We start from the raw sequence: 25,196 nt of genomic DNA on the forward strand, positions 1-25,196 counted from the left end.
CTGGCGAGGTGGCTAACGTTAGCTAGCCTAATAACATCCGGCTTTACCTCTCAATAAGATGATTAACGTTAGGTAGCTAGCCAACCTTTCCTACACGGTACTGTTTTTCAGTCACAGGCACCAACTGTCATTTAACGTTAGACTAATAACGTTATTCATCTAGCTACTATACGTACTGTATTGGTTTTCTATCTAGCGCTATCTATTTTTCCAAAGCAATGGCTGCAGACCTGCAATCCAAATACACCAAATTGGCCCAGGAGTATTCTAAGGTAAGTGGCTTCTTGTTGATCTATATTTAGCCAAAGTTCTTGGCTATTTAATGTGATTGCTGAATCATTATCAGTAACTAACGTTACCTAACATTGGTTTGGTTCAATATGTAACATTCATGGATTGCAAGGAAGGTAGTTAACGTTTGGTAGGTCTACTTACTTATTGACAGACAGGAAGTGAATCCTGAACAGAAGCCACCCTAAACGATTGGTTCTCAATCTTTTTCGGTTAGGGTACCACCAACTGCCCAGAAGTAACGTTACCCCGTTGTGCGTTTTACCAGTGAGTCTTTTCTAGTATCCCCTGTGGATAGGCCAAGTACCCAAAGGGATCCTAGTATCCCTGGTTGGGAACCACTACTCTGAACAACACAATGTTATACTTGGCTATGTTACACGGCCTGAGTAAAACATTGCCAGCCATGTAATTTAAACTCTGTCATGTTACCCTAACCATAGAAAATGGATTGGTAGCCATGTCAGTAGTACTCATCCTAAAACCCTTTGTAGACATTATTACAATACATGTCTGTTAACTTGTGACTAGATTTGGTTAATAGAAAACCATCCTCGTGACCCACACTTTGTCAGCTGACAGGCAGTGGAGGAATTGCATGGTGTTTCCTTTCTGGCTGTTGTGAAATGACATACCCCCCCTCCTCAGGCCCATATCCGGTTATTTGGAAGAAGCGCTGACATTGTATGTTCCCATGTATGTGGTGTGTAGTTGCCCAATAATTAATGACATTCACCCAACCTTAGAAAATGTATGTGGAGTTCTATTGTTAACTCATGAAATATGGATGAACTCTCTCTCAAAATCCATAAAATAGCTATGTTGCTTTGCTTTGACGCTGAAGGCCTGTACTGTCAAATTGGCCATTTTGGTCTTTAGAGCTTGTCTGTGTGAACTTTTGTACATTTGTGTGTTGTAGTAGACCTATATCTGTGTCTGTACTCCCATGTCTCCATAGCTCCGGGCCCAGAACCAAGTCTTGAAGAAGGGCGTGGTAGATGAGCAGGCTAGCTCCACCTCTCTGAAGGTACACAACCATTCAGAGCCCACGGGAATAGTTTTGCTCATCTCTCCCTTTCCCCTCAGAAATCCCGGTTAAAGGATTTCTGAAACGAGGCGGAAATAAGCTGGAATGGGACACTCCAACCAGGACTTCAATAACAAAAATTTGCCTCGTATACATTCAGTAGGGCTGTGGCACTCATGTTGTCAGCCAGTTATTGTCATGCAAATGCCTGCTGGTCTCACGCAAATTAGCATGTTTAGCATTGCCAGACCTCCACCATACAAGCTGCTGATGTGCCTTTTTCAACATCTACATTTTAAAAAGTATAATAAATCCATTTAATATACACCGTCACAATAAATCCATTATTTTAGTCAGGTCTAAAGAAATATGATATGAAGAAAATGTATTTTCTGGCCTACTGTATGTTCTCTGGCTGTGCGACATGTCATAGGCTGTAGGCTTGTTCATTTAGTAGAGAAGATATGTTTAAGTCTCATGCCATTATTTTATATTATAGGATTTTATTGTAAGAATAATATATACTGAACAAAAATATAAACGCAACATGAAAAGTGTTGGTCCCATTTTTCATAGGAAAATTTGGTGCATAAATGTGTTTATATCCCTGTTAGTGAGCATTTCTCCTTTGTTAAAATAGTCCATCCACCTGACAGGTGTGGCATATCAATAAGCTTTTTAAACAACATGATCATTACATAAGTGCATCTGTGCTGGGCACAATAAAAGCACATTCTAAAATGTGCAGTGTTATTACACAGCATAATGACGCAGATGACTTTTGAATGAGCGTGCAGTTGGTATGCGGACTGCAGGAATTTCCAACAGAGCTGTTGCCAGAGAATTGAATGGGTAAGCTACTCCGGTTTTATAGGGGAGCAGCTGAGAAATGCATGCAGTAGCAGCTGGGATCTTCTTTTTGGAGGCAACCATTAACTCTGCTTTCACACAGGACTGCATATAGAAATGTCTGGGCTGATAAGGACACTTCACACAGGACTGCATATAGAAATGTCTGGGCCTTTAAGGACACTTCACACAGGACTGCATATAGAAATGTCTGGGCCTTTAAGGACACTTCACACAGGACTACATATAGATACAGTGGGGCAAAAAAGTATTAGGTCAGCCACTAATTGTGCAAGTTTTCCCACTTAAAAAGATGAGACGCCTGTAATTTTCATCATATGTACACTTTAACTATGACAGACAAAATGAGGAAAAAAAATCAAGAAAATCACATTGTAGGATTTTTAATGAATTTATTTGCAAATTATGGTGGAAAATAAGTATTTGCTCAATAACAAAAGTTTCTCAATACTTTGTTATATACCCTTTGTTGGCAATGACAGAGGTCAAACGTTTTCTGTAAGTCTTCACAAGGTTTTCACACACTGTTGCTGGTATTTTGGCCCATTCCTCCATGCAGATCTCCTCTAGAGCAGTGATGTTTTGGGGCTGTTGCTGGGCAACACGGACTTTCAACTCCCTCCAAAGATTTTCTATGGGGTTGACATCTGGAGACTGGCTAGGCCGCTCCAGGACCTTGAAATGCTTCTTACGAAGCCACTCCTTCGTTGCCCGGGCTCTGTGTTTGGGATCATTGTCATGCTGAAAGACCCAGCTACGTTTCATCTTCAATGCCCTTGCTGATGGAAGGAGGTTTTCACTCAAAATCTCACGATACATGGCCCCATTCATTCTTTCCTTTACACGGATCAGTCGTCCTGGTCCCTTTGCAGAAAAACAGCCCCAAAGCATGATGTTTCCACCCCCATGCTTCACAGTAGGTATGGTGTTCTTTGGATGCAACTCAGCATTCTTTGTCCTCCAAACACGATGAGTTGAGTTTTTACCAAAAAGTTCTATTTTGGTTTCATCTGACCATATGACATTCTCCCAATCTTCTTCTGGATCATCCAAATGCTCTCTAGCAAACTTCAGACGGGCCTGGACTTGTACTGGCTTAAGCAGGGGGACACGTCTGGCACTGCAGGATTTGATTCCCTGGCGACGTAGTGTTACTAATGGTAGGCTTTGTTACTTTGGTCCCAGCTCTCTGCAGGTCATTCACTAGATCCCCCCCCCCATGTGGTTCTGGGATTTTTGCTCACCGTTCTTGTGATCATTTTGACCCCACGGGGTGAGATCGTGCGTGGAGCCCCAGATCGAGGGAGATTATCAGTGGTCTTGTATGTCTTCCATTTCCTAATAATTGCTCCCACTGTTGATTTCTTCAAACCAAGCTGCTTACCTATTGCAGAGTCAGTCTTCCCAGCCTGGTGCAGGTCTACAATTTTGTTTCTGGTGTCCTTTGACAGCTCTTTGGTCTTGGCCATAGTGGAGTTTGGAGTGTGACTGTTTGAGGTTGTGGACAGGTCTTTTATACTGATAACAAGTTCAAACAGGTGCCATTAATACAGGTAACGAGTGGAGGACAGAGGAGCCTCTTAAAGAAGTTGTTACAGGTCTGTGAGAGCCAGAAATCTTGCTTGTTTGTAGGTGACCAAATAGTTATTTTCCACCATAATTGGCAAATAAATTCATTAAAAATCCTACAATGTGATTTTTCTGGATTTTTTTTTTCTCATTTTGTATGTCATAGTTGAAGTGTACCTATGATGAAAATTACAGGCCTCATCTTTTTAAGTGGGAAAACTTGCACAATTAGTGGCTGACCTAATACTTTTTTTCCCCACTGTATGTCTGGGCTGATAAGGACACTTATTTCACTCCACGCATCCACCACTGTTTAAGGAGCATGCAGGCTCTCGCTGTGCGACAGGATATATTCCGCCCAAACTCTGTATGCCAGGGGCTCTTCAACCATGTTCCTGTATTTACCCAATACTTGATTTGGGAAACCAAGTGAAATCTTTTTGGGATCATCGATAGTAACATGACAACCCCTATCTGCACGCTTGAGAAAGGAATGAAGGAGGAAACACACAGTGGTGAGATATTCTGTGTATTAAGGTAATGTGTCAGCTTATTAATTATGAAAATATAAAAATTCCCTATTACTAGGCTAATTCAAAAGGTAACCAGTCCATCCAGTATGCATAATAATATAGTCTACACTCAAAGGGGACGACTAGAATAAGTTTAATTTGAGTAGGGGCCAGACCAATCATGTACCAAAGACATCATAAATCTAAAAAACTAAATTTAAAAAAGTTGTTCTGCTGTGTGTAATTTGCAGTAGGCTATAAGGCATTGTATTGTTATATTTTCAAATGATTTATGTTGGGCTTCTCATATAGGCCTATGCGTATAGCTTTTCTAAATGCTTTGAATTAATCATCACCTTTAAAAGTGCTGTCCACGTGCTTCTACACCTGCATTGCTTGCTGTTTGGTGTTTTAGGCTGGGTTTCTGTACAGCACTTTGAGATATCAGCTGATGTACGAAGGGCTATATAAATACATTTGATTTGATTCATTGTGTTTGGCTCTGAAACATCTACAACGAGCATTGCATTTATTTTGGGTTACAGACATATAGAACAAAATGTACAATGTGGACCCAGAGGATATGACTTGAAAGTATTAATTTAAACTTGTTTCCAAAGTGGTCCTTGATGGTAAAAACAACTTTCACTATGTTTTCAATCTTTGGAACTTCTTTCTTCAAATTGATCACAGTGAAGTAAAACATGTAGCCTAATGGTGTGTTTTAAAAGCATGACACTGTTTTGATGTGTTTGAGGAGATTTTCCATTTTACTTGTTCTCAACTGGCCTACTTGGTTAAATCAAGGTGGGGGGAAAAATGTATCAGTTGTTAGTGGAACGATAGAGCCCTGAGTACCAGGTCATTAACGACCTGATGGTAGTTAGCTAGTTTGGTACTACTAATGCATGATACTACTAGTGCATAGAGGAGATTAGTGACTCAACGGTCACATGGAATATGACTGAGGTCATGACACATGATTGGCGGTGTGGCGATAATACGGTCACTGCAACAGCCCTAGCGTCAGTCAATGGCATTGTATGTGTTGAGCCCTCACTGAGCGTCTTCTTCTCCACCCATATACTACAGGAGCAGATGAAGCAGCGAGAGCAGAGCCTGAGGAAGGTGGAGCAGGAGATGGATAGTCTCTCCTTCAGGAACCAGCAGCTGGCTAAGAGAGTAGAGCTGCTGCAGGAGGAACTGGCTACCAGCCAAGCCAAGGGCCAGAAGAGCAAGGTAGAGACAGACACTGGTCCTCTTGCTCTGTTGTTAAGGCATGGCGCTAGCAGTGGCAGGATAGTGGGTATGATTCCCAGGATCACCCATAGGTAAAACGTTTGCACACATGACTAAGTTTCTTTGGAAAAAGGCGCCTGCTAAAATGGCAAATATTAGACAAGGAATAGGGTACACCCCACAATTAGACATGTCATTTGGGATGCAAAGTTGATTTGTCGATCAGTGATTCTCATCAGTTCGACTGCAATGTAGTGAATCTCAAAGGTACTTTCTCTCCACCAGAACAAAGGGGACTCCACCTCCCAGCAGGGTTTGCAGCAGACCCAGAGTGTGTTTGATGAGGACCTGCAGAAGAAGATCCAGGAGAACGAGAGGCTTCACATCCAGGTCTGTCTGAGACATGGGAGTGTATGCATGTATGGACTAGTGTATACCAAGAGACTACTGTTTTGAATATGTGTACATCATTATTTATTTGACCAGTTGCATTTGTGTGCTGGTCTGTTCATTCTTTATAAAAACACAAGGTAATGCACAAATAAATATTTTATCCTTGGATGGACAATAAAGTAATTTTCTGTTCTAAGTTCTATGAGGCTGATAAGCAGCACAGGCAGCAGGAGTCTCAGCTGAAGGTCCAGTTGGAGGAGCTGGAGAGAGACCACGAACAGCACCAGGCCATAGTGGACGGACTCACCTCCAAATACATGGACACTATAGAGAGACTGCAGAGTACCCAGGCCAGACTAGAGGTGAGAGGGAGGGGGAATAATTGAAGGAGGATGAGGGGCTAAACTCATGAATTTGTTATTGATGTAATACATGATGCCATTTGCTGTGTCCTACAGGTGAAATCCCAGACTCTGGAGAGGGAATCTAATGAGTGCAGAGTTCAGACAGAGGAATGGTAAAAACCTTATTATATTTCTATAGCAGAGGACTTAAAATTAAGCAATAATGAGGGTTGGAATAATGCATATGTGGGTTGTTGTGAATGGGGTCGCATTTAGTATGGTCACTGAGCGGTCGTTGACTATTTCTCCTTCCCTCTCCTCTCCCCCTCCCTCCATCCTCTTCTCTCTCAATTCAATGTCAATTTAAGGGCTTTATTGGCATGAAAAACGTATGTTAACTTTGCCAAAGCTAGGGAAGTAGATAATATACAAAAGTTAAATAAATCATAAAAATTAACAGTAAACATTAAACTCAAAGAAGTTTCAAAAGAATATACATTACAAACGTCATATGTATATATACAGTGTTGTAACGATGTGCAAATAGTAAAAAAGGGAAAATAAATATGGGTTGTATTTACAATGGTGTTCTTCACTGAGTGCCCTTTTCTTGTAGAATTGGGTTACAAATCCTGCTGCTGTGATGGCACACCGTGGTAAATATCGGAGTTTATCAAAATTGGGATTGTTTTCAAATTCTTTGGATCTGTGTAATCTGAGGGAAGTATGTGTCTCTAATATGTTCATACATTGGGCAGGAGGTCAGGAAGTGCAGCTCAGTGTCCTCCTCATTTTGTGGGCAGTGTTAACATAGCCTGTCTTCTCTTGAGAGCCACGTCTGCCTACTGTGGCCTTTCTCATAGCATGACTATGCTCACAGAGTCTGTATGTAGTCAAAGCTTTCCTTCATTTTGGGCCAGTCACAGTGGTCAGGTATTCTGCCACTGTGTACTCTGTTTAGGGCCAAATAGCATTCTAGTTTGCTCAGTTTTTTTTTGTTAATTCCTTCCTATGTGTCAAATAATTATTTTTGTTTTCTCATGATTTGGTTGGGTCTAATTGTGTTGCTGTCCTCTCTTTAGTCAGCAGCAGTTGAGGAAGTGTCAGTCAGAGCTCAACAGACAGGTGAAACAGAGCAGTTGTGTCATCCAGGAGAAAGTGCCCTTCAACGACACCAGTGAGTACTAGGTCACTATGCAACATTTCACCGACCCTGGATAGTGTTCATTAGGAACCAAGCGGAAGACAACAGACTGAAACAGTGAGGGACTACCTGGATGGGTCCAATAAGAACTACTCATTTGTTGTTTTCTGTTGCGGTGTGTGCTCTAATGAACACAACTGTGAAACATCACTGATTGTGAATGATTTGAGAGCACATGTACATACAGTGCCTTGCGAAAGTATTCGGCCCCCTTGAACTTTGCGACCTTTTGCCACATTTCAGGCTTCAAACATAAAGATATAAAACTGTATTTTTTGTGAAGAATCAACAACAAGTGGGACACAATCATGAAGTGGAACGACATTTATTGGATATTTCAAACTTTTTTAACAAATCAAAAACTGAAAAATTGGGCGTGCAAAATTATTCAGCCCCCTTAAGTTAATACTTTGTAGCGCCACCTTTTGCTGCGATTACAGCTGTAAGTCGCTTGGGGTATGTCTCTATCAGTTTTGCACATCGAGAGACTGAAATGTTTTCCCATTCCTCCTTGCAAAACAGCTCAAGCTCAGTGAGGTTGGATGGAGAGCATTTGTGAACAGCAGTTTTCAGTTCTTTCCACAGATTCTCGATTGGATTCAGGTCTGGACTTTGACTTGGCCATTCTAACACCTGGATATGTTTTTATTTTTGAACCATTCCATTGTAGATTTTGCTTTATGTTTTGGATCATTGTCTTGTTGGAAGACAAATCTCCGTCCCAGTCTCAGGTCTTTTGCAGACTCCATCAGGTTTTCTTCCAGAATGGTCCTGTATTTGGCTCCATCCATCTTCCCATCAATTTTAACCATCTTCCCTGTCCCTGCTGAAGAAAAGCAGGCCCAAACCATGATGCTGCCACCACCATGTTTGACAGTGGGGATGTTGTGTTCAGGGTGATGAGCTGTGTTGCTTTTACGCCAAACATAACGTTTTGCATTGTTGCCAAAAAGTTCAATTTTGGTTTCATCTGACCAGAGCACCTTCTTCCACATGTTTGGTGTGTCTCCCAGGTGGCTTGTGGCAAACTTTAAACAACACTTTTTATGGATATCTTTAAGAAATGGCTTTCTTCTTGCCACTCTTCCATAAAGGCCAGATTTGTGCAATATACGACTGATTGTTGTCCTATGGACAGAGTCTCCCACCTCAGCTGTAGATCTCTGCAGTTCATCCAGAGTGATCATGGGCCTCTTGGCTGCATCTCTGATCAGTCTTCTCCTTGTATGAGCTGAAAGTTTAGAGGGACGGCCAGGTCTTGGTAGATTTGCAGTGGTCTGATACTCCTTCCATTTCAATATTATCGCTTGCACAGTGCTCCTTGGGATGTTTAAAGCTTGGGAAATCTTTTTGTATCCAAATCCGGCTTTAAACTTCTTCACAACAGTATCTCGGACCTGCCTGGTGTGTTCCTTGTTCTTCATGATGCTCTCTGCGCTTTTAACGGACCTCTGAGACTATCACAGTGCAGGTGCATTTATACGGAGACTTGATTACACACAGGTGGATTGTATTTATCATCATTAGTCATTTAGGTCAACATTGGATCATTCAGAGATTCTCACTGAACTTCTGGAGAGTTTGCTGCACTGAAAGTAAAGGGGCTGAATAATTTTGCACGCCCAATTTTTCAGTTTTTGATTTGTTTGAAATATCCAATAAATATCGTTCCACTTCATGATTGTGTCCCACTTGTTGTTGATTCTTCACAAAAAAATACAGTTTTATATCTTTATGTTTGAAGCCTGAAATGTGGCAAAAGGTCGCAAAGTTCAAGGGGGCCGAATACTTTCGCAAGGCACTGTACCACTAATGTTAGTGAATTACATATTTTGGTGAATAATGCCATATTACACTTAAAGACATGCTCTGGAACGTTGGCGACTAAGTGTTTTTTTTTAAACCTCCAGCTTTGAGCTGGATTTGTCAATGTGTAGTTCATATATGTGTAATCTATACTGAACAAAAAAATATAGACTCTACATGCAACAATTAAAACAATTTTACTGAGTTAGTTGATATAAGGAACTCAGTTCATTGAAATAAATAAATTAGGCCCTAATCTTTGGATTTCACATGACTGGGTGAGGGTTCAAGCCCATCCACTTGGGAGTCAGGCCTACCCACTGGGGGAGTATGGCACAACCAATTAGAATGAGTTTTTCCCCACAAAAGGGTTTTATTACAGACCGAAATACTACTCAGTTTCATCAGCTGTCTGGGTGGCTAGTCTCAGATGATCCTGCTGGTGAAGAAGCTGGATGCGGAGGTCTTGGGCTGGCGTGGTTACACGCAGTCTGCAGTTGTGAGGGCCCAGTTGGACGTACTGCCAAATTCTCTAAAAGGACCGTGGCGCCGGCTTATGGTAGAGAATTGAACATTAAACTCTCTGGCAACAGCTCTAGTGGACATTCCTGCTGTCAGCATGCCAATTGCACGCATCCTCAACTTTAGACATTTGTCATTTATATGACAAAACTGCACATTTTACAGTGTTGTCCCCAGCACAAGGTGCACCTGTGTAATCATCTTGATATGCTACACCTGTCATGTGGATGGATTATCTTGGCAAAGGTGAAATGCTCTAACCTCAGTTAACCATTAAATCCCTAGTTTGAAAGCGACTGTTAACTGGAAGATGTGCCATGTCATTTTCCCCACGTGGACTAGCCCCCTAGCAATTCGATTTGTAGCCGATGAGTTTCAGCCCTTCGCCATTTTGAGTGACAGCCAGCAAGATGCACACACAGCAGAGAGAGAACAATGACGTGGTGCATATATGTTCATGTGACGAAGTACACCATTTTCTGGGACCATTTTTGTCTCGTGACCACTACTTCCAGAACTAAAAAGTATACAAAAGTACTGGAGAATCTCTTTAACTGATGCTGTAGGAAGAGGCACACTGAAGCACTGTCTAATGCGTCATTCTATGATAGAGGCCATGTTCAACTCCAACGCTAAAGCCCTGTTCTCCTCTCTGCTCAGTGTCCTGGTTAGATAGATGGCTTACTTAGTCTTTATAAAAATGCTATATGAAGTACAACGTGATGACATGCCATCATTCGGTGCATTAAACTGCTTTAAGCCAGTTAGTAAGTAAATCATTTCAACTTTTTTGTCACCCTGAAATCTCTCCTTTAAATTTCCCCCCTTTTTCTCCAGAATTCAGTGACTACAACAGCCTCAATGTTCCACCACACAACAAAAGACACCAGGTGAGAGGAAGCCCTATAGTAATATCCAGTATTATGCAATTCTGTCCTTGAATTTTATAGAACAGATGGTTCTCAAACCTCCATTGTCAGCGTGAATATGTGGTCCAGAGTTTTGGTAGTAATCTTCTCTCGCTCCCTGTCCTCTTCTCCAGTTGAAGGCCCGAGATGTGGCAGGTCAGGCCCTAGGCTTCGTCCAGGACATAGTGGTGGCTCTGTTAAACTTCCACTCCTACACAGAGCAGAGGGTACACATCTACCCCCTGGATTCCTCTATCGAACCCATCTCACCACTCAACCAAAAGGTGAGGACACACACACAATGTCTCTACCTCGACATCCTTTAAATGGACCAACAGCAATTAGTACATCCATTTTTGTAAATTAATAATCTATACCTATTGGTTCTTGCTTAGTTCAACTGTTGTACCCCTTGAGAACCCAGAATATAAGCTTGTTTACTCAAATGTTTGCAAACAAAGTTAAGGTTAACAAACACTATATAGCCTCAGAACATGATTAAAACTATAATGTTGATATCATGGATGCACAGTCTTTGCATCTATAGCTCTGTCTGAATTTAAGTTGTTACATTTCTCCAGCCCCTCTCAGCTTTTTACCCAATTAGTGGTGGGGACAAAGCTTTGTTGTTTATACTGCTGATTTACCGCTTTAAACATATTACATGTTAAAATGTTTAGTCCTTTAGCAGATGTTCTTATCCATAGTGACTTACAACAATATGTGCTTTCGTCTGAAGTACGTAAGATGTTCTCTTCTCCCCAGTTCTCCCAGTATCTACATGAGAATGCAGCCTATGTACGCCCCCTGGAGGAAGGACTAGTGCAACTACACCAGAGCATCACAGAGGACACAGTAACAGTACTGGAGACTGTGGGGAAACTGAAGGACTTTGCTGATCATTTCACATCCTACACCCACTTTCTGCAGAAGATTCTACCATACCAGCTCAAAAGGTCTGCATTCATTACATTTGAGATTTGTGTATTTACATCTAACAGGGTGGGTGGGTATTTTCCTCCTCCTCATCCTCTATTCTCCCCCCAGTCTGGAGGAAGAGTGCAGGGCTCCTTTGTGTACCTCCTCTCTCATCTCTAAGAACCAGGAGCTGCAGAGTGACATGAAGAGAATCACGTCAGTGTTCGACAAACTACACAGCTACATCATCCTACTGGCCTTACCTAGTGAGTTGTATCATCCTACTGGCCTTACCTAGTGAGTTGTATCATCCTACTGGCCTTACCTAGTGAGTTGTATCATCCTACTGGCCTTACCTAGTGAGTTGTATCATCCTACTGGCCTTACCTAGTGAGTTGTATCATCCTACTGGCCTTAGCTTAGGGAGTTGTCGTCCCACTGGCCTCAGCTTAGGGAGTTGCGTCGTCCCACTGGCCTCAGCTTAGGGAGTTGCGTCGTCCCACTGGCCTCAGCTTAGGGAGTTGCGTCGTCCCACTGGCCTCAGCTTAGGGACTTGCGTCGTCCCACTGGCCTCAGCTTAGGGACTTGCGTCGTCCCACTGGCCTCAGCTTAGGGACTTGCGTCGTCCCACTGGCCTCAGCTTAGGGACTTGCGTCGTCCCACTGGCCTCAGCTTAGGGACTTGCGTCGTCCCACTGGCCTCAGCTTAGGGACTTGCGTCGTCTTCAGAAAGGATTCACACCCCTTGACTTATTCCACATTTTGTTGTGTTACAGACTGAATTTCAAATGGATTAAATTTAGATTTCTTGTCACTGTCCTACACACTACCCCAAAATGTCAGTGGAAATATGTTTTTAAACAGTTTTATAAATTAATTAAAAATGAAAAGCTGAAATGTCTTGAGTCAATAAGTATTCAAGCCCTTTGTTATGGCAAGTCTAAATAAGTTCAGGAGTAAAACGTTTACTTAACAAATCACATATGTTGTATGGACTCCCTCTGTGTGCAATAATAGTTTTTAACATTTTTTTTTTTTAATGACTATCTCATCTCTGTATCCCACACACACAATTATCTGTAAGGTCCCTCAGTCGAGCAGTGAATTTGTAACACAGATTCCACCACAAAGACTAGGTAGATTTTCCAATGCCTCACAAAGAAGGGCACCTATTGGTAGATGGGTTAAAAATAAATAAAGAGTAGACATAGAATATCCCTTTGATAATGATGTTATTAATTACACTTTAGATGGTGTATCAGTACACCCAGTCACTACAAGGATACAGGCATCCTTCATAACTCTGTTACCGGAGAGGAAGGAAACAGCTCAGGGATTTCACCATGAGGCCAATGGTGACTTTAAAACAGTTATGGCTGTGATAGGAGAAAACTAAGGATGTGTCAACATTGTAGTTACTCCACAATACCAACCTTATTGACAGAGTGAAAAGAAGGAAGCCTGTAGAGAATAAACATATTTCAAAACATGCATCCTGTTTGCAATATGGCACTAACATAATACTGCAGAAAATGTGGCAAAGCAGTTCACTTCTGTCTCGAATACAGAGTGTTATGTTTGGGGCAAATCCATCACATCACGGAGTAACACTCGCCATATTTTCAAGCATAGTGATGACCAAATTATGGGTATGCTTGTAACCATTAACAGCTGGGGTGTTTTTCAGGATAAAAAGAAACTGAATGGACCTAAACACAGGCAAAATCCTAGAGAAAAACCTGATCCAAAACATGCACCTGGTTTACAATGAGGCACGAAAGTAAAACTGCAAATAAAATGTGGCAAAGAAATCTACTTATGTTTGTTGCAAACCCAATACAACACGCTACTGAGTACCACTACATATTTTCAAGCATGGTGGTACCTGAATCATGTTATTGGTATGCTTGTCATTTGCAAGGACTAGAGTTTATGATAGAAATAAACAGAGTAGAGCTAAGCACATGCGAAATCCTAGAGGAAAACCTGGTTCAGTCTGCTTTCCACCAGACACTGGGAGAGGAATTCACCTTTCACCAGAACAATAACATAAACACAAGGCCAAATCTATACTGGAGTTGCTTACCAAGAAGACAGTGAATGTTTCTGAGTGTCCGAGTTAAAGTTGACTTAAATCTACTTGCTAATCTTTTGCAATAGCTGAAAATGGTTGTCTAACAATGATGAACAATCAATTTGACAGAGCTTGAAGAATAATGGGGGAAAAATGTTGCACAATCCAGGTTTGGAAAGCTCTTAGAGACTTACCCAGAAAGACTCAAGCTGTAATCGCTGCCAAAGGTGCCTGTACAAATTATTGACTCGGGTGTGAATACTCATGTAAATGAGGTCTTTCTGTATTTAATGTTCAATAAAGTTGCAAACATTTCTAAAAACATGTTTTCACTTTGTCATTATAGGGTATTGTGTGTAGATGGGTGAGGGGAGAACATTATATTTAATACATTTTAAATTCAGGCTGTAACACAACAAAATGTGGAATTAAGTCAAGGGATATGAATACTTTTTGAAAGTACTGTATCTCAGCCCACTGGCTTAACCTAGGAAATTAGTGCTTTCAGAAAGTATTCAGACCAATACACTTCCACATTGTGTTACGTTACAGCCTTGTTCTAAAATGTATTTTAGACAAAGCATCAATACAGGACTAAGATCTTAATTTTTTCTCTAGTCATACTACTCTGACACTCATCAGATGTGGCAGGGCTTGCAAAATATCACAGACGACAAAGGGAAGCACAGCCGAGAGCAGCCCAGTGACACGAGCCTACTAGACAACCTAAATAACTTCTATGATCGCTTCGAGGCAAATGACACTTAAACATGCATGATGAGAACATCAGCTGTTCCCGGATGACTGTGTAACCACGCTCTCCACAGCCGAAGTGAGTAAGGTCTTTAATCAGGTCAACATTCACAAGTCCACAGGGCCAGACGTATTACCAGGACGTGTACTCCGAGCATGCGCTAACGTCTAGCCATGAAATGCTTTGAAAGGCTGGTCATGGCTCACATCAACACCATTATCCCAGAAACCCTAGACCCACTCCAATTTACATTCCGCACCAACAGATCCACAGATGCTGCAATCTCTTGCACTCCACACTGCCCATTCCCACCTGGACAAAAGGAACACCTATGTGAGAATGCTATTAATTGACAACAGCTCAGCATTCAACACCATAGTTCCCTCAAAACTCATCAATAAGCTAAGGACCCTGGGACTAAACACCTCCCTCTCCAACTGGATACAGGGCTTCCAGACGGGCTGCCCCCCAGGTGGTAAAGGTAGGTAACAACACGTCCGCCACGCTGATCCTCAACACAGGGGCCCCTCAGTGGTGCATGCTCAGTCATCTTCCTTCCACTCATGACTGCATGACTCCAACACCATCATTAAGTTTGCTGATGACGACACAATGGTAGGCCTGATCACCAACAACGATGAGACAGCTTATAGGGAGGTCAGAGACCTGGCCGTGTGGTGTCAGGGCAACCACCTCCCCCTCAATGTGATCAAGACAAAGGAGATGATTGTGGACTACAGGAAAATAAGTACCGATCACGCCCCCATTCTCATCGACAGGGCTGTAGTGGAGCAGGTTGAGAGCTTCAAGTTCCTTGGTGTCCACATCACAAACAAATTAACATGGTCCAAGCACACCAAGACAGTCGTGAAGAGTGCACGACAAAACCTATTCCCCCTCAGGAGACTGAAAAGATATGGCATGGGTCCTTTGATCCTCAAAAGGTTTTACAGCTGCACCATCGAGAACACTGGTTGCATCACTGCCTGGAATGGCAACTTCTCGGCCTCCGACCGCAAGGCACTACAGAGGGTAGTGCGGACGGCTCAGTACATCACCGGGGCCAAGCTTCCAGCTGTCCAGGACCTCTACCAGGCAGTGTCAGAGGAAGATCCCCGCACGGCAAGCGGTACCAGAGCGCCAAGTCTTTGTTCAAGAGGCTTCTAAACAGCTTCTACCCCCAAGCCATTAGACTCTTGAACATCTAATCAAATGGCAATGCATTCACTTTGCATAGTCATTTTAATAACTCTACATGTACATGTTGCCTCGACACCGGTGCACCCGCACATTGACTCTGTACCACTACCCCCTGTAAATAGCCCCGCTATTGTTATTTACTCCTGCTCTTTTATTTCTTACTATCGCTTACTTTTTTGTTGTTGTATTTTCTTACAAGCCCTTACCCAACAATGCAGTTAAGTAAGCGTTTCACTGTAAGGTCTACACCTGTTGAATTCGGCGCACATGACAAATTACACTTGCTATCAGACCCTTTGCTATGAGACTCAATTGAGCTCAGGTGCATCATGTTTCCATTGATCATCCTTGAGATGTTTCTACAACTTGGTTGAAGTCCACCTGTGGTAAATTCAATATATTGGACATGATTTAGAAAGGCACACACCTGTCTAAGGTCCCAGAGTTGACAGTGCTTATTGTTGGGGTAGGTTCCTTTTTGTTTCTTGTCAATCATTGGCTTATTGGTGAAATCAGCAGTCAGACAATATATTTAAGTAAATCAATAAAACCTTTATTAATGCAATTGCAGACAAGTTGACAACGGAAACACAGCACGTATGTTTCAGAGTAAGTTCTGCAACATAAAACAGGTCAAAGTTGCTTTAATATGCTTGCAGTCAACCGCTAGTGATGTAACTGCCTACGCCAACACCTTCTACTCACGAGACCAAGCCCATGCATATACAGTTATACAAACTTGCAGGGGAAAACAGTCCTGTGTTTTCTAAGGGCTCAGCAGTAATCTTCCATTCCCGTGTGGCTTACAATGGTATGTCTGACTTGCCTCTTATCTATTTGCACCCCTGCAGGGGTCTGTGTCTATGTATCTCTTTTAGTCTCGAGGTGCTTTCTCAGACACCAATATCAGAACAAAAGCCAAGCCATGGGGTTGAAGGGCTTGTCCATAGTGTTCTGAGACAGGATTGTGTTGAGGATACAAACATTTCTGCTGCATTGAAGGACCCCAAGAACACCGGGGCTTCCATCATTCTTAATGGAAGAAGTTTGGAACCACCAAGACTCTTCCTAGAGCTGGCCCTCCGGCTAAACTGCACAATCGGGGGAGAAGGACCTTGGTCAGGGAGGTTACCAAGAACCCGATGGTCACTCTGACTTCCATTTCTAGACCTCTGTATCTTCCATAAGGACAACCATCTCTGCAGCACTCCACCAATCAAGCCTTAATGGTAGAGTGGCCAGACGGAAGCCACTCCTCAGTAAAAGGTACATGACAGCCCACTTGGAGTTTGCCAGAAGGCACCTAAAGTCTCTCAGACCATGAGAAACAAGATTATCTGGTTTGATGAAACCAATATTGAAGTCAAGTCAATGCCAAGCTTCACAGCTGCAGGAAACCTGGCACCATCCCTACGGTGAAGCGTTGTGGCAGCATCATGCTGTGGAATGTTTTTCAGCAGCAGGGACTGGGAGACTAGTCAGGATCAGGGAAGGATTAATGGAGCAAAGTACAAAGCTCCTTGATGAAAACCTGCTCCAGAGGGCTCAGGCCCTCAGACTGGGGCGAAGGTCCACCTTCCAACAGAACAATGACGCTAAGCACACAGCCAAGACAGCGTAGGAGTGGTTTTGGGACAAGTCTCTGAATGTCCTTGAGTGGCCAGACTTGAACCCGATCGAACATCTCTGGAGAGACCTGAAAATAACTGTGCCGCAATGCTCCCCATCCAACCTGACATCTTGAAGTTCTGCAGAGAATGTGAGAAACTCCCCAAATACAGGTGTGCCAAGCTTGTAGTGTCATTCTCAAGAAGACTCAAGGCTGTAATCACTTCCAAAGGGGCTTCGACAAAGTACTGAGTAAGGGGTTGAATGTAAATGTGATTTATATATTTCCAGTTGAAGTCGGAAGTTTACATACACTTAGGTTGGAGTCATACCACTCAGGAAGGAGACGCGTTCTGTCTCCATGAGATGAATGTACTTTGGTGCGAAAAAGTGCAAATCAATCCCAGAACAACAGCAAAGGACCTTGTGAAGATGCTGAGGAAACCGGTAAAAAGTATCTATATCCACAGAGTCCTATATCGCTCAGCAAGGAAGAAGCCACTGCTCCAAGACCCGCATAAAAAAGCCAGACTACGGTTTGCAACTGCACATGGGGACAAAGATTGTACATTTTGGAGAAATGTCCTCTGGTCTGATGAAATAGAACTGTTTGGCCATAAGGACCATTGTTATGTTTGGAGGAAAAAGGGGGAGGCTTGCAAGCAGAAGAACACCATCCCAAACATGAAGCACAGGGGATGCAGCATCATGTTGTGGGGGTGCTTTGCTGCAGGAGGGACTGGTGCACTTCACAAAATAGATGGCGTCATGAGGGAGGAAAATTATGTGGATATATTGAAGCAACATCTCAAGACATCAGTCAGGAAGTTAAACCTTGGTTGCAAATGGCTCTTCCAAATGATCAATGACCCCAAGCATACTTCCAAAGTTGCGGCAAAATGGCTTAAGCGCAACAAGTCAAGGTATTGGAGTGGCCGTCACAAAACCCTGACCTCAATCCTATAGAACGTTGGTGGGCAGAGCTGAAAATGCGTATGCGAGCAAGGAGGCCTACAATCCTGACTCAGTTACACCAGCTCTGTCACGAGGAATGGGCCAAAATTCACCCAACTTATTGTGGGAAGCTTGTGGAAGGCTACCAAAAACGTTTGACCCAAGTTAAACAATTTAAAGGCAATGCTACCAAATACTAATTGAGTGTAATGTAAATGTGTAACCCACTGGGAATGTGATGAAATAAATAAAGAATTCTCTCTACTATTATTCTGACATTTCATGTTCTTAAAATAAAGTGGTGATCCTAATTGACCTAAAACAGAATATTTACTAGGATTAAATGTCAGGAATTGAGAAACTGAGTTTAAATTTATTTGGCTGAGGTGGATGTAAACGTATGACTTCAACTGTGTATTTGCGAAAATGTTTAAACCTGTTTTTGCTTTGTCATTGTGTGGAGATTGAGGGGGAAAAACAATTTAATCCATTTTCGAATAAGGCTGTAACGCAACAAGGTGGAAAAAGTGAATGTATCTGAATATCCGGATGCACTGTATCATCTTACTGGCTTTACAAAGTGACTAGGGACAAACTGGAGGAACATTATTTGCTGTGTCTTGTATACGATCTTGAATCATGTATTTGTAATCTTTAGCCTTTAACTAACCTGTAACAAATTGAATAGCTACTGTCTGTAGGACTAGAGGAGAGGGAACATCCTTTCCTCGTGAGTGATGGGGAACATCCTTTCCTCGTGAGTGATGGGGAACATCCTTTCCTCGTGAGTGATGGGGAACATCCTTTCCTCGTGAGTGATGGGGAACTTAAGGAGAGGGAGGATTCAGAAAGGTTGGGGTAAGGCAGCAGACTCATTTCAGTTTCCTTCTGACAATGTAATGGTCTAGAGGAAGCTGGGCTGAGTTGGGGTAATTTTCTCTGGACCCTACTGGGTCTGATATTACATCTGGTAGCTCCAGTACAGTTTCAGGTTGGAAGTTGGGTATAGGCAGTAGTTTTTTTTATTTAACTAGGCAAGTCAGTTAAGAATTTGTTCTTATTTACAATGACGGCCAAACCTGGACGACGCTGGGTCAATTATGCACTGCCTTATGAGACTCCCAATCACAGTCGGATGTGCTACGTCCTGGATTCGAACCAGGTACTATAGTAACGCCTCTTGCACTGAGATGCAGTGCCTTAGACCGCTGCGCTACTCTGGATACGCTACAATGTTTTCACATTGTTTTCCAGGTGTTCGACAGGACGCCATGCCACAGAGCAGTTCCTCTGCTGTCTTCACCCAGCTGGCTGCCTGTCTACACAGTCTTCACGATGCCGTCAAAGGTGAATTATTACTTTAAAAAAATGTTTTTATTAGAAAATATTATAGACTAATGTTCAAGCCACTCTCCTTCGAAATGTTAAGTTTATTGGTTGCGTACACAGTTAAGCAGATGTTATAATGGGTGCAGCGAAATGCTCATGTTACTAGTTCCTAACAATACAGTAAAATGTCACAGGTGTACACACACACAATCCATTTAAAAAACTGAACAAGAAATGTCTGTTCTTCTGTGTTCTGTAGAGATGTTTAAAAGCCCATTTTTATGCTTGATCCGGGAAGCTAGAGGCTGTGTACAGAGGGTGTGACGCAATTGCGGAGCCTCCAGAGGCTTGAGGAGGGCAAATCAAGCTCCCTACCATATCGCCATTTGCCTCCCAAATGTTGAAACAATGCGTAGTGCTTCATATAGCGCCCTACGATTTGTTGACGTGTGTGGGGGCGGTGCATCCTGTACAAACACAAACTCACTTCCTTGATAACTTTATTCACAACAGCTCTGATCTGAGAAAGCAGAGTAAGTGTGAATGTGCTGACTTCTGCTGAGGCCGCATCGCAGTAAATGCTCTACGGCCAATGCAGGCACTGGAATGGCCATAAATGGGCTTTAAGTTGAACCGTTATAAAGCAGTATACATGCTGTCTTCAAGTAAGGTGGAAACGATAAATGTGTCCCCTGTTCCTTTCTTTATGTATGTAGAGATGTCTAAACCCCATCTCTCCTTTCTGTGTCTGTAGAGATGTTTGTGTTCAGTGCCTTCGGAAAGTATTCAAACCTCTTTACCTTTTCCACATTTTGCTACGTTACTGCCTTATTTTAAAATGGATATATTTAGTTTTTTCCCCCTCAACCTACACACAATACCCCATAATGACAAAGCAAAAACATGTTTTTACTAATTTATATAAAAAAATATATTTATAATTTAGATAAGTATTCAGACCCTTTACTTATTACTTTGTTAAAGCACCTTTTTGCAGCGATTTACAGCATTGAGTCTTCTTGGGTATGACGCTACAAGCTTGGCACACCTGTACTTGGGCATTTTCTCCCATTCTCTGCAGATCCTCTCAAGCTCTATCAGGATGGATGGGGAGCGTTGCTGCACAGCTATTTTCAGGTCTCTTCAGAGATGTTCGATTGAATTCAAGTCTGGGGTCTGGCTGTGTCCCTCAAGTACATTCATAGGCGTTTCCCAAAACCACTCCTGCATTGTCTTTGCTGTGTGCTTAGGCTCGTTGTCCTGGTCCTGAGCCCTCTGGCGCAGGTTTTTGTCAAGGATCTCTACTTTGCTCTGTTCATCTTTGCCTCGATCCTGACTAATCTCCCAGTCCCTGCTGCCACCACCATGCTTCTCTATAGGGATGGTGCCTGGTTTTCTGCAGCTGTAACGCTTGGCACTCAGGGCAAATTGTTCAATATTGGTTTCATCAAACCAGAGAATCTTGTTTCTCATGATCAGAGTCTTTAGGTGCCTTTTGGCAAACTCCAAGCAGGCTGTCCTGTGCCTTTCACTGAGGAGTGGCTTTCATCTGGCCGCTCTACCATAAAGGCCTGATTGGTGGATTGCTGCAGAGATAGTTGTCCTTCTGGAAGGTTCCCCCATCTCCGCAGAGGAACTCTGGGGTCTTGGTCATCTCCTTGACCAAGGCCCTTCTCCCCCGATTGCTCAGTTTGGCTGGACAGCCAGCTCCTGGAAGAGTCTTGTTAGTTCCAAACTTCTTCCATTTAAAAATGGAGGCAGTCTGTTCTTGGGGTCCTTCAATGCTGCAGAAATGTCTTGGTACCCTTCCCCAGATCTGTGCCTTGACAAAATCCTGTCTTGGAGCTCTATGGACAATTCCTTCGACCTCATGCCTTGGTTTTTGCACTAACATGCACTGTCAACTGTGGGACATTACGTAGACGGGTGTGTGCCTTTCCAAATCATGTCAAATCAATTGAATATACCACAGGTTGACTCCAATCAAGTTGTAGAAACATCTCAAGGATGATCACTAAAAACAGAATGTACCTGAACTCAATTTCGAGTATCATTGCAAAGGGTCTGAATACTTATGTAAATAAGGTATTTCTGTTTATTTTTAATACATTTGCAAAAATTTCTGTTTTCGCATTGTCATTATGCAGTATTGTGTGTAGATTTCTGAGAATTGTGTGTGTGTGTGTATATGTATATATTTATTTATTTATATATTTATATATATATTTATTTATATTTATTTATAGATTAAGTCAGTCTCTCGCTCTCCTCTATAGAGATGTCTAAGCACTACAGCCAGAAGGCCGGTCTGGAACAGCAGTTGCCTACAGTCACTCAGAAGCTCTGCACCACTAACGAGTGTCTGCTGGCTTCCCTGGGCATGCTCACCAACAGCACCGACAAGGTAGGACCATGTACCACTATTTAGTTACACAAGTGAGATGCTGGGTGTGCTCACCAACAGCACCGGCAAGTTAATACTTAGCAGATACACTGTTATCCAAACCAAGTAACAGCGCTGCCAATGAGTGTCTGCTGGTCATCACTAGTTACCACAACCATGAAGTCATAAACCCTCCCTATTTCTAAAATGTGATTTTAAACCTACCCTTAACCACACTGCTAACCTTATGCCTGACCTTAAAGCAATACTTCAGGATTTTGGCAATGAAGCCATTTATCTTCTCCGGAGTCAGATGAACTCGTGGATACCATTTCCATGGAGAGTGGTAATGTGTTGTATGTTTGGGGCAAATCCAATAACACTTGGTATTCAGGACAAAAAGTGAATTGCTTTGCCACATTTTAGGCAGTATTATTTTAGTGCCTTTTCAAACAAGATGCATGTTCTGGAATATTTATATTATGTACAGGCTTCCTTTTTCACCAGCTCTATTAGGTTAGTATTGTGGAATAACAACAATGTGGATCCATCCTCAGTTTTCTCCGATCACAGCCATTGAACTCTGTTACTGTTTTAAAGACATCATTGCCTCAGGGTGAAATCCCTGAGCGGTTTCCTTCCTCTCTGGCAACTGAGTTAGGAAGGACGCCTGTATCTTTTGCAGTGACTGGGTTTATTGATGCACCATCCGAGGTGTTTATTAATAACTTCACCATGCCTCATAGGGATTTTCCATGTCTGTTTTTTTTATATTTTCACCCAACTACCAATATGTGCCCTTCTTTGTGAGGCATGGGAAAATCTACCTGGCCTTTGTGGCTGAATTTGTTTGAAATTCACTGCTTGAGTGAGGGACCTTACAATTATCGGTATGTGTAGGGTACAGCGATCAGTCATTCAAAAATCCTGTTTAACACTATTATTGCACACTGAGTTCATGCAACTTATTATGTGACTTGTTAAGCACATTTTTTAGTCCTGAACTTATTTAAGGGGAACACAAGGTTTGAATACTTATTGACTCAAGACATTTCAGCTTTTCATGGAGAAGTCCATGGAGAATAAGGGCACCTCCTCCCAGCTGCTCACTGCACTGAGGGTAAGAAACATTGTCACCACCGATAAAACTACAATAATCAATAGTTTCAATAAGCGTTTTTCTCCCGCTGGCCATGCTCTCCACCTGGCTACCCCTACCCCGGCCAACATCCCCCCTGCTTCTCCTTCACTCAAATCCAGGCAGCTGATGTTCTGAAAGAGCTCCAAAATCTGGATTTTCCAACAAGTCAGTTTGTAAAATGTCTACCTTGCTAGAGCTGCCCCGGTCAACTGTAAACTCATAGAACAGGACTGCCGAGTGCTGAAATGCGTAAAAAATTGTCTTTAGGAGCTTCATGAAATGGTTTTCCTCGGTCGAGCAGCACCACACAAGCCTAAGATCACAATGCCAAGCGTGGACTAGAATGGTGAAAAGCTCACCGCCATTGGACTCTGGAGCAGTGGAAACGCGTTTTCTGGAGTGAATCACGCTTCACCATCTGGTAGTCTGACGGACGAATCTGGGTTTGGCGGATGCCCGGTGAACGCTACCTGCCCGACTGTATAGAGCCAACTGTAGTTCGCTGGAGGAGGAATAATGGTCTGGGATTGTTTTTCATGGTTCAGGCTAGGCCCCTTAGTTCTAGTGATTGGAAATATTAACGCTACAGCATACAATGACATTCAATACGAATTTGTGCTTCCAACTTTTTATATATTTTTGTTGTTGATATGATTAGTAGAGTTTAAGTAGTGTCTGGCTCATCAACTGTGCTGATTGGTTGACCACAGAGATGGAGAGCTCAGCTGGGGCAGATGGGAAATGTTCACAGATCCGCACCATATCAGAGTGTTTGCTGCTGGGTTGTTGCCCTCTTACGACCTCCTCCATGTCTCCTGATGTACTGGCCTGTCTCCTGGTAGCGCCTCCATGCTCTGGACACTACGCTGACAGACACAGCAAACCTTCTTGCCACATCTCTCATTGATGTGCCATCCTGGATGAGCTGCACTACCTGAGCCACTTGTGTGGGTTGTAAATTCCATCTCATGCTACCACTAGAGTGAAAGCACCGCCAGCATTCAAAAGCGACCAAAACATCAGCCAGGAAGCATAGGAACTGAGAAGTGTTCTGTGGTCCCCATCTGCAGAACCACTCCTTTATTGGGGGTGTCTTGCTAAATGCCTATACTTTCCACATGTTGTCTATTCCATTTGCACAACAGCATGTGAAATTTATTGTCAATCATTGTTGCTTCCTAAGTGGACAGTTTGATTTCACAGAAGTGTGATTGACTTGGAGTTACATTGTGTTGTTTAAGTGTTCCCTTTATTTTTTGAGCAGTATATATAGTATGTGTATGAGCCCTGCAGGAATTGAACACACGACCTTACCAACTGATCCACACCGAGGCCTTGGAGCGTTGGGCTAACCAACTGATCCACACCGAGGCCTTGGAGCGTTGGGCTAACCAACTGATCCACACCGAGGCCTTGGAGCGTTGGGCTAACCAACTGATCCACACCGAGGCCTTGGAGCGTTGGGCTAACCAACTGATCCACACCGAGGCCTTGGAGCGTTGGGCTAACCAACTGATCCACACCGAGGCCTTGGAGCGTTGGGCTAACCAACTGATCCACACCGGGCCTTGGAGCGTTGGGCTAACCAACTGATCCACACCGAGGCCTTGGAGCGTTGGGCTAACCAACTGATCCACACCGAGGCCTTGGAGCGTTGGGCTAACCAACTGATCCACACCGAGGCCTTGGAGCGTTGGGCTAACCAACTGATCCACACCGAGGCCTTGGAGCGTTGGGCTAACCAACTGATCCACACCGAGGCCTTGGAGCGTTGGGCTAACCAACTGATCCACACCGAGGCCTTGGAGCGTTGGGCTAACCAACTGATCCACACCGAGGCCTTGGAGCGTTGGGCTAACCAACTGATCCACACCGAGGCCTTGGAGCGTTGGGCTAACCAACTGATCCACACCGAGGCCTTGGAGCGTTGGGCTAACCAACTGATCCACACCGAGGCCTTGGAGCGTTGGGCTAACCAACTGATCCACACCGAGGCCTTGGAGCGTTGGGCTATTAGTTAATGGTGTATAATGTCAATGTGTGCTGATGTTTAGTAACGAGAGACAATCTCTCCAGGCCTCTAGGCTAGAGGTTTATGATCAGTTGTGAGGACACTTTAATGGACATGTGCGCATGTGGGCACACACACGA

At 43.1% G+C, this 25,196-nt stretch overlaps 1 protein-coding gene across 2 annotated transcripts in view; it reads left to right on the forward strand.

Moving 5' to 3' along the window:
- LOC112260213 (protein phosphatase 1 regulatory subunit 21) overlaps nucleotides 1–25,196 on the forward strand; it is a 48,013-nt gene that overhangs the window by 226 nt on the left and 22,591 nt on the right. Inside the window, exons 1-13 of one of the 2 annotated variants that reach the window (XM_024435150.2) lie at nucleotides 1–272; nucleotides 1,250–1,318; nucleotides 5,362–5,508; nucleotides 5,794–5,898; nucleotides 6,099–6,263; nucleotides 6,360–6,418; nucleotides 7,328–7,422; nucleotides 10,615–10,667; nucleotides 10,820–10,969; nucleotides 11,451–11,641; nucleotides 11,733–11,869; nucleotides 19,447–19,539; nucleotides 21,798–21,925. The exon at nucleotides 1–272 is cut by the window's left edge and continues 226 nt beyond it. In XM_024435150.2, coding sequence (XP_024290918.1) covers nucleotides 219–272; nucleotides 1,250–1,318; nucleotides 5,362–5,508; nucleotides 5,794–5,898; nucleotides 6,099–6,263; nucleotides 6,360–6,418; nucleotides 7,328–7,422; nucleotides 10,615–10,667; nucleotides 10,820–10,969; nucleotides 11,451–11,641; nucleotides 11,733–11,869; nucleotides 19,447–19,539; nucleotides 21,798–21,925 — 1,446 coding nt within the window. In that variant the 5' untranslated portion in view covers nucleotides 1–218. The remainder of the gene's footprint in view (nucleotides 273–1,249; nucleotides 1,319–5,361; nucleotides 5,509–5,793; nucleotides 5,899–6,098; nucleotides 6,264–6,359; nucleotides 6,419–7,327; nucleotides 7,423–10,614; nucleotides 10,668–10,819; nucleotides 10,970–11,450; nucleotides 11,642–11,732; nucleotides 11,870–19,446; nucleotides 19,540–21,797; nucleotides 21,926–25,196) is intronic. The other variant, XM_042327435.1, reaches the window with a different exon arrangement.

Source organism: Oncorhynchus tshawytscha, linkage group LG01 (genome assembly GCF_018296145.1).
Source record: "Oncorhynchus tshawytscha isolate Ot180627B linkage group LG01, Otsh_v2.0, whole genome shotgun sequence".
Classification (NCBI taxonomy): Eukaryota; Metazoa; Chordata; class Actinopteri; order Salmoniformes; family Salmonidae; genus Oncorhynchus; species Oncorhynchus tshawytscha.